Raw genomic sequence first — 12,188 nt, 5'->3', positions numbered from 1 at the left:
CACCATTGTATGGAGTTCTAGTCTATTGAATTCACTGTCTGTTTCAGGTTGTTCCTTTAAGATTTAGTATAATTACCTTCGTGCCTGAAAAGCAAGCTGTGACTAGAAACTGGCCCTTACTTGCTTAATAACAGCAACATTGGCCTCTCCTTACTGAGTGTGCACTACATGCCAAGAGTTAGGCCAGCAGACTTCATGGAATGTATCACTCAATGCCCTTGGTGCATTCCCAAGGGCAGACACAGTTACCACTTTCTCCCAGGAAAAGTAATGATCTCAGGGCTTTGTGTAAACCTTGCCCAAAGTCACAGTGTAATGGGTGATGAGTTAGATGGTGATCTAGGTCCTTCTGAATTCAAATCCTATGCCTACTTTGCTTTGTTAGTTCAACCATATGAAATCGTAAGTAGGTAGTCATATGATTGGTAATAATAGGGGCTTTCATATTTTCTCACAGCAGACTGCATGCCAGAAGAGCCTCTAAGTAGACCCCAGATATGGTTACCAGCCTCAAAGACAGCTGCCCATCACAGGTTTAGTGTATCGCTAGCTGTGTGGCTGCCCAGGATCTTGCCCTTCCTTACGTCCTGTTGTGCTGTTCCTTACAGACTTGCCTGCACCTGAAGGCCTAAAATTCAAGTCTATCAAGGAGACATCTGTGGAAGTAGAGTGGGATCCTCTGGACATCGCTTTTGAAACGTGGGAGATCATTTTCAGAAATATGGTAAGGGACTCCCTAGAGGAGACATCCTTGACATAGGGGATTCTCAAGGTGATCAGAAGACCCTGCAACTTCTTATGTCACTTGGTTTCCCTAGCTTTGGATGGTAGACTGGGCACTATCACTTTGTGTGGTCACTTATGTATTTAAGTGATGTCGAATTCTTCCCTGCTATTAATAAGTGGAAAAGTATAGTATTAAGGGAGGAGAGTCCAGAAAACACAAGTTAAGTCATCTATAGGTACCAACATGCAAATCTCTATTTGGGGTAATAGTAACCAGTCTGTCCTATACAGTATTTCCTGGCACATTTTAAATATGAGTGGATCTTCCAAGGACCCAAAGATTAGGTAAATTAGTTTTCTGGTTGTAACCCAGGCCCTGTTCTCAATTATCTGGGAGAGCACGGGATAACCCACAACTGATGTCAACTGCTGCCTTACAAAAGGAAGGGTTGATTTGTGGCTCTATTTGACAGGGATAGGGTAAGTATAGGTGTTTACAGGAAGAACAAATAAACTCAAGAAGCAGCTTTCTTGTCTGTGTACTCTCAGCATCTAATCTCCCAATCTGCTATGCTACATGGGAAGTAGATAATGGATAAACCAAACAAGAAGCAGACACAAATGAAGCATGAAGGTGCATGGCTATCCCTGCCTCTGAATCTTAGCCCTGTGTTCCCATCTTACAGAACAAAGAAGATGAGGGAGAGATCACAAAAAGCTTGAGGAGGCCAGAGACCTCCTACCGCCAAACTGGCCTGGCTCCTGGCCAAGAATATGAAATATCTCTTCACATTGTGAAAAACAACACCCGAGGCCCTGGCTTGAAGAAAGTGACCACAACTCGTGAGTAGCAGCCAACACCTGTGATAGACCTAATTGTGTCTCTTTGCACCGTCTGGTTTATAGCACGCCCTCTGACACAGCATCTGTATCAGTGAGAGTTTGCTTACTTATACAAAGTCCATATGCAGTGCCTTCAGTGAGAATTCTGCAGGTTTGTGATTTGGACTTGGGCTCAGCTATGTGAGGATTGTCCTTGACTGGGGTCACTTGGGCCTCTTTTGTGAACAGACTGCTTGGCCTAGAATGGCCCCAGTCAAGAAAGTCACCTGTAATCCTTGCACTCTAGAAGCTGAGACGGAAGTATTAGCATGAGTCAAGGCCATGAGTCCTGGGCTCTGTAGTGAATTCTAGGATAATATAAGCTATGCAAGGAGACACTGTCTCAATAAAATGAAAGCAAAGCATAACCGATGGCGATTTTCTATCTGTGGGACCTCATCATCGGCCTGGGCCTGGTGGCATGGCTATTGAGTAGACTCATAACTGACATTTCCATCACTGCTGTCGGAGCAAATTCTCAGGCCAGGTCCCATGGGAGAGACAGAGAAACAGATGTGTCCCCTCCCTGAAGTTTCTCAAAGGCACATGCTCAGGATGGTAGATGTAGAAAAAGTAATCATGGAAGCTATCACAAGTCATCTACCACATCGGCTCATATCATACTAACACCAAGTCTCCCATGACAGAGACCAGGTGTATATGCATGGTACTGTGTGTAAAGACTAATGAATAAGCCTTGGAGAAATTGAGTCACTTTAACATAATGTAGTCCAGACAGTCCTGGTCATGACTCTACGCACAGCTGAGGAATGGAGAAAAGGGGATCCCAAGGCTTGCTGGCCAGGTCAAGGCTAGCCAGAGACCCGGGCTCAAGGAGTAATGTGGGCAGTCCAAGAATGATGCCTAAGGTTGACCTCTGACCTACAGATACACTCACATATACATACACTCACACACAACCTTTTGCACATATACATATATCCAAACACACACTCTCATACATGCACACATAAATGTATACTCACATATAAATGCATGCTCACGTACACACTCACACATGCTGTTCCAGCCACACACACCCACACACAAACACATACAACTTTCAAAAACCCACACACACTCAACAAAGTCTCATACACACTTTCAAACACAAACAGACATACTCATACACCTTTCACTTGACACTAATATCCTTAGCAATTCTCAGGGTAGAGTAGGATTTAATAAGCTAGCGAATTCTGTGGGATATAACTGAACTTAGAATTGTCCTAACATCAAATATTTTTACAAAACAAGATACTGTAGAATTGGAGCAAGTGATTCTACATTGGCCTTTAGTAGAGAAATGTCTTATTTTCTTCAAGAGAACAGATGTGCCGGCTCTTTAAGAAGTCAACTCTTGCTGGCAGGGGCTTGCTGGGAAAGTTGGATCTATTGACACATGACAAGAAGGAACATCTTGCACTTAGATGCTTGCACAGTTTGCATAGCTTAGGGCCAGTACGTAGGACTGTCTCCTTCATAAGCAAATGTTTTCCATCATCCTGACAACAGCACTCTGTGGTAGGTGTGAGGCAGGTACTGACAGGAAAAATCATTAGATCACCAGTAATGCAGAGAAAAGATCAAGGAAATGCTTATTCACTGTAGGCAAAGCACACTGAAGAGAAAATGACATTTCTTTACTTGCTCTTTGCTCTTTTATTCAAATTACTTGAGGCTTGGCCTCTTTGTATTCTGCTTATTAAGAGATAAACACCCAGCCTCTGAAGGGCCATAGTGTGTAAATACCAACATTGATGGATGCACGCTTTGCTGTTCCTTTTGTGACTATTTCTGAGAATTTTTGCAGAATCCAAGGACCTTAGCTTTTTGGTGCAAAACATGTTTGATTCCTCCTCTCTGGCACCTCATCAAGGTTTATTGTGCTCATTCTAGACACTTAAATGATGACAAGATTCATCATTCTATGATGGTGAAAGGGTGTGGTAGTCCTGGGTTTAAATCCCTTCTTTGCCATTCTCTACAACTTTGGAATATCCTACTTCTTTAAGGCTTGGTTCCAACGTTTGGGAAACTGGGTCCATAGCATCTTTCTCACCAAGTTGTCTTAAGCCAAGGCACAGATGACACAATACCATGGGATGTGATCAGTAGAGAGAGTAATGTCAGTCTTTACCATTCAAGGAATGCAAAGTCGGGGCTACCAGTATCCCTGACCACACCCCAACCTCCTTGGCAGTTTAAGTGGCTTTATGGCTGTGAGAATGTAAGGCAGTGTCACTGTTCAGGAAATAGCATCATTTTCATGATGTATTTCGTGGATTCATTAAATACAAACTGATACATAACCACTTAGACTTTAAAAATGGACCACGAAGCATCCCACAATCTATCCGAAAAAAAAATGGTCCTTTTTCCATACTCTGCACGAATCCCAGCTACTTCCCTTTAAAAGCACTTACTGGACAGATGCTGAAGGCATAGACTTTTAAAGATAAAAACATATTAAATGTTCAGGATGACCTGAGGAACTTGAAGGCCAAACATTTATTTTGTGAATAGATGAATGAATAAATGACCCATTGTAACCTGTAAAGGTTCATGACTTGCCAAAGAATGACACCCAGACCCAAACAGTATGTAAAGCAAAGAGTGTTTTATTCTGCAGAAGTCCAGCATGCTGGGGTCTCCCATTACCAGAATAGAGAGACAACCAAGTTAGCTTGCAGGCTCAATTTAAAACACAGTGGACTTCTGGGAAAGATGAGCTTTATCTCACTCTATCTCTAGGCATTCCAGAACCATTATGGGGCATGAAGAGTGGAGTCTGTGGGGTTTTTTTTTGTTTGTTTGTTTGGTTGGTTGGTTGGTGTTTGTTTGTTTGTTTGTTTCCTCTTAGTAAATTACTTGCCCAGGCTTGCCCAGACTTGCCCAATTCTTAGCTTAACTGACAATTTGAAGCCTGTCATGGAATCTCCCTAGCCTTCACAAACAAACTATAAAAACATCTGTGACAAGATCATGAGACAAGTGTTCTGTCACAAAACTCTCTCAGGGCAGCAGCAGCTACAGGGAGGAGGATGTATGTACCTGTTTGACATGAAAGGCTTAGAGGAGAAGGGAAATCTCAGTAGATGAAGCAAAGGAATAGGCTTGTACCGACCAGGAGGTAAGGAAGTGTGAAATCCAGGTGTATGGGGCAGGAAGTGAGTTTAACAGGATGACACAGGGACTCCCAGAATGAAAACAAAACAAGCAGTGTGCTTGAAACAGAAATGACTCTAGTCTTACCTCTTTTGTCAAAAACTACTTTGAGGCTGATCCCTTCTGCTGGCCTTGACCCTTTTCTCTTCTTTTTGTTGGTCACAGGCCTGGATGCCCCCAGCCAAATTGAGGTGAGAGACATCACAGACACTACAGCACTGATCACCTGGTCCAAGCCCTTGGCTGAAATTGATAGCATTGAGCTCTCCTATGGCATCAAGGATGTGCCTGGAGACCGGACCACCATCGACCTCACACATGAAGACAACCAGTACTCCATCGGGAACCTGAAACCTGACACGGAGTATGAGGTGTCCCTCATCTCCCGCAGAGTGGACATGGCAAGCAACCCTGCCAAGGAGACCTTCATCACAGGTGAGGCATGCCTTACTGTCAAGTGAGAAAAAGACAGAGTACCAGTTCTGTCCCACTCCATGCATGAGTCTTCCAGGCTCCTTTAACACCAAAGATGGTCAAGGGCCTTTCCAACTCTGCATATTCATTTTAGATAGTAATTGGTGACTTGTTTAAAGAAAACGGGTCTAAATAACTTCCAAAACGTACCCAGGCACACATATACATGTGTGCCTATGTGCATATATGTGTGCATGTATGGGGGAGAGAGAAATGGGGGAAAGGGGAGAGAAGAGAAAAGAGAAAAGGGGGAGGGGGCTGGTCTGATCTTCTCAGACAAAATTTCTGGCTAAAATGTAATGGCTCCATGGGTAAAAGCATTTGCCTGACACCTTAGCAAATGGCATTACCTCAAAGGTATGCAAATGTCGATTATCTATCCCAAAAATACTTTACAGGAGTTTGATAAGCACCAGGTGATCAGCAATTAGCTATCAAAAATACATGATTCAACAGAACAGTTTTCATATCCACAGTCTTATCTTGGGGGCTTTGTAGTGTTCTTTAGACACAGAAAATGAACTAAATGCAGCCAATTGAAATGCCGCCTATCAATCAATCATCAAGAAAGGAGCCAGGCCTGTGCTCTTTAACTCTGTGTATCAGTTACCAAGACCGGCTTCGGAGAAATTCTGACATTTCTGTCCATTGGCAGGTGCCTTTTGAATCTCTGATCGAAATGCCATGTTTTCCTACTCTCTTCAAACCAGGTCTAATGCCAATCTTCCCTTTCCCTCCTAAACAGGCCTGGATGCTCCCAGGAATCTCCGTCGCGTCTCACAGACAGACAACAGCATCACCTTGGAGTGGAGGAATGTCAAGGCAGACATTGATAGTTATAGAATTAAGTATGCACCTATCTCTGGAGGTGACCATGCTGAGATAGATGTTCCAAAGAGCCAGCAAGCCACAACCAAAACCACACTCACAGGTGAGCCCTGACCCAGCGGTGCTGTGCCACAGGGGCCCTCTAAAGGACAGGAGCCTGCTGCCACATATTCCTACTTTGCAACCCTGCAGAGAGAATGAAATAAGCCCAGCTTCCTCCTATCTACCCCTCTCACCGTAACTGCATCAAGTTAGTAACAAGTAATGGGCACACAAAAATCAAAAATCACATTAGCTAGGGACCAGTCTGGGATCACCTTTAAACTCTTCTGAGAGCCCACCTTCTGCTAGGCAGATCTCAACCTGCACATTCTCTTTCAGGTCTAAGGCCAGGAACTGAATATGGAGTGGGCGTCTCTGCTGTTAAGGGAGACAAGGAGGGCGATCCAGCAACCATCAATGCAGCCACAGGTGAGGTGCATGGCAATCCTGCCACAACTGAAGTAGACTCAACAGAAAAGGCAGGACATATGAGAAACATTTACTTACAAATTAAAAGCATGAGATCAGAGGAGAAACAGGTCTCTAGTACCATGGGGTCTAGATGTCTACATTTAAAAGAACTAAAGCAGAGCTACCCTAGCAAAACTCTACAGAGGAAAGAGAATAAAGGAATTTGAAAGAAAATTTGGAAGCAGACTTAGAGTATGCCTTTTTATTTCTCAACCTATTCTTTTAAAATAAGCCTGTTAAATTGGTACATATATGAAGGCTTTCCCTTGAGAAAATACCACCATAGGGCAGATAGTTAAATAACCACATAGATACGGAAGGCCCATGGCTCCCATAGCATCCTGTAGTGCTAGTCTTGGGTGGAAACTACCTAGGGCTAAGGGTTTGGAACTGTTGCTTCCTTCCTAAAGTGTCTTTCCTGAAAAACCCATATTTCACAAAGGACACATCCCCTATGACTCCCAGCAGCTTCTGCTAGATCTCTCCAGGCACTGTGGAGAGAGGAGAAACAGGGTGTGTGTGAGATATAGGTCAGACTTGATTGGGTTTCCTTGGGATGCAAAAATTGCACACTGTGATTTTGAGATAAGTGTAGATTTGCATGCAGTTAATGGGAGATCAGTCAGAGGCAATACTGTACCCTTCGCTTCATCTCCTCCAAGTAACAGACACACACAGATAATTCACTACTGGATACAATCTCACAGCTTTGGATTTCAGTAGTGTTGCAGATTGCGTGTGTGTGTGTGTGTGTGTGTGTGTGTGTGTGTGTGTGTGTGTGTGTGTGTGTGTGTTGGGCATTTCATCACATGTAGGTTTGTAAAGCATGGATAACAAAGACTCAAAATCATTGCAGTGCATCCTGGGTACCCACGTTGGAATATCCCGCAATAGCCCTGCCCTTTATGTAGAACCCTGGGCATTTATTTAACATCCTTCCTCACGCTGTCATTTTCCCATTTTACAGACATTAACTAAGGAGAGTGTATCAGTCCATTTCAGTTGCTGCAACAAAATGCCTTATGTCAGGCAGCTTTATGAAGGAAAAGAATCTCTTACTCACAGTCTTAGGGCTGAGAATGAGGTTTAAAGGACCAGGAAATAGAGTGACTATTGAGGACACTCTATTTTGTCTATTGAGATGTCTGTCTTTGCCATGTCTTCAGGGGACATAGGGACCAGTGTCTTTCTGGGATCTCTGTTGTTAAGCACTGAACCTAACCACAGGGCCTGCCAATAATCCTCACATCTGAATAGCATCCTTTGGGGCATTAGGATTCAATATATTGGTTTTAAGGGGCTACAGTGTACAGTCCATAGCAAAATAGCCTATCATGTTTTGAAAGTGGCTTTTGTCCTTTAGCAATATGGAGACTAACAGTCTGTCTCTTGGAAGTGCTTTGTTAAGTAGCATTTCATAGTTTGGATAAACCACTGCACATTATTTTTAATTTTCCCCAAATCCCAAAAGGTAGTTAGTAACATCATCTGTCTATAAAGGGTGGAGTCAGTCAGGTAACTGTCCTGTAGGTACAGGACTCCCCAGGACACACTGACCTCCAGGAGTCCCTGTGCTCGCAGCCTAAAGAAGATGTCTCATCATTCTCTCTCCAGAAATTGATGCACCCAGGGACTTACAGGTGTCTGAGACCACACAAGACAGTCTGACTTTATTCTGGAAGACACCTCTGGCCAAGTTTGATCGTTACCGCCTCAACTACAGCCTCCCCACAGGCCAGTTAATAGAGATTCAGCTGCCAAAGGATGCCACCTCCCATGTCCTGACAGACCTGGAGCCAGGGCAAGAATACACTGTTCTCCTCACCGCTGAGAAGGGCAGACATAAGAGCAAGCCTGCGCGTGTGAAGGCATCCACAGGTAAGTCATCCTGAGCTCCCGCAAGCCCTCTGCTACCTCTGGGTGGCAGCTTTGAGTCAGCCAGGCTTGTTACCACAGGCATGTGGTGCTCAGAGGAGAAACAGACTCCTTCCTCTCCTCACAAAGCTCTCTCTGCCACAATGAAATGGCAGCTTCCTCGTCTTTCATGAAGATTGATGCTTCTTCCTCTATGTCAATGGACTGAACCAAGTTCTCTCATGGAGAGATGCTGACTTCTAAGCAATCCTGACTAGGAGAATGTAAACTGGGAGCTGTGTTTGTCTGTCCAGTCTCTTGTTGCTGTTTAATTTTTGCTAAATGGTAGTCTAAATTTTTTTTATTTCTGTTCTTTAATCTAATGACAGCTTTACCTTTCATTGTTTTAAAGATGCTCAGGATGTTGGATGTCATTACTTAACCTCTCTTGCCCTCCTCAGCATCACCCTGAGGAGAACTGCATTTGGTCCGGAGCCCGCCTCAGTGCCTTCTCACTTTTCTTTTTTTCTAGTCATGAAGAGTCTCCTGGTTCTCCTTGGTTGATCCCAGGTCCCTTCTAGTCCTATTAGCCTGCTCATGCACCAATCTTCTTTCCTGTCACTTTAATTCAGGGGCTGAACTGAACAGAGAGTCTGGAGCTAAAAATGGTTCTTCCTATATGAAAAATGACACATTCAATTTTAGCCATTAAGTTTTCAAGATCGCTTGAATTTTTGAAAGTGACAGGCTTAGCTTCCATTTTCATTAGCATGTATGTATGCAACTACGGCATATACTACACTGTGCTGGTGTTGGAAGAAAAGTTTGTCACATGATCATCATAGCCTGGTTGATCCCACTCTCCTTCTCAGAGTCCTTGAAGAAAACTAGAAGCTAGGAATATCAGCGAACAGGATGCTCAGAGGTCACTAGCACTGGTCACACAACACTAATGGCACCCAGCTGACCCTCAGTAGTCTGAAAGAGAATGACAAGGCAATTTAGAAATGTCTTGCAGGGCCCAAGTTATCTATTACTACTTCAACTAAATACAACAGAATTTTCAAATGTCAGTCTCCTTCATTAAATTGATCTGCCACCAGGTAGTACAAGAGAAAACATAATTGTTTCAAGTTGTTGAGAATCCAGGCTGCTTCACTTGTTCTATTCCACCATTTTCAGAGTTCAGCTCCTGTTCCCGAAACGAGGTCAATGTCACAACATGGCTGCTACAATACCACCATCACATTCATATTCTAGGCAGTTGAATTGAGGTAGAGCCAGAGCTCCAAACCATTGTTCTTTCTAGAGATTTAATCAATCATTTCTCTCTACATTTCATTGGCTATTCTTAGGTGACATGAGAAGGCTAGTCTCCTATAAGAACATGCCACTGTAAAGTCATAGACCTTTTTAAGGAACATAAAGAAATTTGTGAAACAGAAGGACAGTCTCTAATCGGAAATGAGTGCAGTGGTTAATTCTGGGAACAGTACACACCGCTCCCCACTGAGCTATGGGATGCTGAGACTGTCAGAGATGCTTGGAAGGAAAAGTTAATCAGATAGGGAAATAGAATCAAAGGGAGCTAGCTTTTATAGCCCAAGTTCAATAGTCTACCCTTACACAAGGAAGCAGAAATAGAAGAAGGAAGCAAACCCCTTGATTTCCTCTCCTTCTACTCTTTCCTCTTTAATGAAGTCATTAATTAGTTCAACCCCCAGAAGGAGAGAACTCCCCCTGCATCTCTAGAGTCAAAGGCAGATGTTGTAAGATTAATATTTCTTACCTGTAGACGTTATGGGGAAGTGGAGAACTGATGGTGCTTGTGCGTTTTCTCCAAGGAATCCCCGTGTTCCAGCCACAGTAGTAGTCCAAGTCCAGACCTCTTCTATGAGGTGGCACCATATTGAAAGTATAGTTAATCTTCCCACCTTTCATACCTTAACCTGTGCTCCACAGAAAATCAAACTTGTACATAACAGCACCTTTCCATGGGCTGGGTGGCCCTTTAGAGTCCAACTTCTCTGGCCTAGCTTCCACTATTCATGCCCTTGGCCATCACATGGCTGTCCCCTTATATGCTTGCTGAACCTGACTCTGTCACCAGGCCTGCACTCCTTTTGTTATATTCTTATTCTGCTCCCTGTTTTCCACTTATCATTCTTTTTAGTCTCATCCATTTCAAGTGTTATTCAAGGGCATCCTCTGAGCAAGCTGTGAAAGGTACTCCCCTCCCCAACCCACCCCTGATGCTGCTCCAAGGTTCTGTGGCCACTTAACTGACTTGAGAATGGGCACTAACCACCTTACTGTCCCTGACCTCCTCCCATCCATGAGCAGATTGTGGGGACAATCTCCTTTGTCTCCTGCTGCCTGCAGTACCTGGAATACATCCAAAGCCAGGGTGAGCGTCATGAACATCTGCAGAGATCCAGCTGCTCTGGGGCCAGCATTACCACATTTTATTTTCTCCTTTTTGTCCTTCTCTGCTTTAGCAGCTGTTTAGCACCCTTCTGGAGTAAGGAACAGGGTACTTATTCCCTGGGAATTTTTTAAGTTCGTGTAATATGAATGACAAAAGGAGAGCAGGATGACAAGAAAGGGGGACAATGAGAGGGAGAGACGTAAAAGGGAGGGAGAGTAGAAAAGGGGGCACGTTCTCTTCCAGAAGAGAAGGAAACAAGTATGGTTTAGCCTCGTTCTCTCCTTCTGCTCCCTCCTCCCAACCCTCCCATACTCTCCTCTTCTGTTCTTTCAGTTTTTCTCTTTCTGCTTTGATATTTCCATTAACTAAACACTACCTAAAGCCAAGGCTATGAATTCACTTCGAGCAATAAGAGACATAAAGGAGGACAATAGGTATGGGCCAAGGACCATGAGGTGTATTTTCACAGCAACCTAAGAACTCAATAGTGTCTCACATGAATTTGGGAGGTAGAAAAATGAAATTTTATTCCTTTCCACAGAAATTAAAGAACATTTTGCTCCAATTTGCCATTTTGATTTTCTATCAAGGAAACTGAAGCTTATCCAAATATTTATCCTTTCAATGTATATTTACTTAATATACTACGATTACATGCTATGAGTCAGACAGAATAGGTGGGATAGTCAGGCAAAAGAGAAACTAGAAACAGCGCACTGCAGTGGGAAAGATGGAAACAACATGCGAATGATGTAGTTCTGCTGTTAGAGGCATAAGGAGCCACAGGAGAATAGAGGCTCGTCCTCATCACAGCTGACAAAGGGGACGAAAAGCTCAGTGGAGTCTCAGAAGAGGTACTACCTAGATGAGTCCTTGAAGAGCAAAGGGAGGAGTTCAGGGAGAGTGCAGTGTCCTTTCCAGCAGGGGGAAGAGCATCTGAGAGGCTTAAAGTCAAGGGATATTCTGTAGTCATCAAGCTTAGCCCTGCTGTGTGTCCAAGTGGAAGAACAGCATTTCTAAGGCTTCGGGACTTAGGAGACAGCTGCAAAGCACAGATGTTCACGGGCTTTAGCTTTATTCTCGGTAGCTGCTGAGAACCACCAGAAAGCTTCGAGGCAGCCAAGACTTAATATTTCGAGTGTTTATTCCTAGAAAATGAGTTCAGCACCATTTGAAGCATCATTATAGTCTTCTGACTTTATTGAATCTTCCCCTTGCTGTGAGAGAATCACTCTCTCACAAACAAAGCATACAAAGAGGTATCTGCCTCCTGCCAGTCTATGGTAACCACCATCTATATACAATGGTGGGAATC

At 43.7% G+C, this 12,188-nt stretch overlaps 1 protein-coding gene and 1 long non-coding RNA gene across 15 annotated transcripts in view; one reads left to right on the top strand and one right to left on the bottom strand.

The window, feature by feature from the left end:
* LOC148005849 (uncharacterized) overlaps positions 1-12,188 on the bottom strand; it is an 85,716-nt gene that overhangs the window by 6,297 nt on the left and 67,231 nt on the right. The gene's annotated exons all lie outside the window — the stretch shown is intronic.
* Tnc (tenascin C) overlaps positions 1-12,188 on the top strand; it is an 84,882-nt gene that overhangs the window by 29,910 nt on the left and 42,784 nt on the right. For all 14 annotated transcript variants that reach the window (XM_087660097.1, XM_087660096.1, XM_087660095.1 and 11 more), the window contains 6 exon segments: positions 609-724; positions 1,413-1,569; positions 4,942-5,211; positions 5,996-6,181; positions 6,460-6,549; positions 8,206-8,469. In XM_087660097.1, the coding sequence (XP_087516223.1) occupies positions 609-724; positions 1,413-1,569; positions 4,942-5,211; positions 5,996-6,181; positions 6,460-6,549; positions 8,206-8,469 (1,083 nt within the window).

The sequence above is a fragment of the Rattus norvegicus genome, chromosome 5 (genome assembly GCF_021556685.1).
Source record: "Rattus norvegicus strain SHRSP/BbbUtx chromosome 5, alternate assembly SHRSP_T2T, whole genome shotgun sequence".
NCBI lineage: Eukaryota > Metazoa > Chordata > Mammalia > Rodentia > Muridae > Rattus > Rattus norvegicus.
The sequence above is the reverse complement of the archived record's forward strand: the minus strand, read 5'-3'. Positions and strand labels throughout refer to the sequence as shown.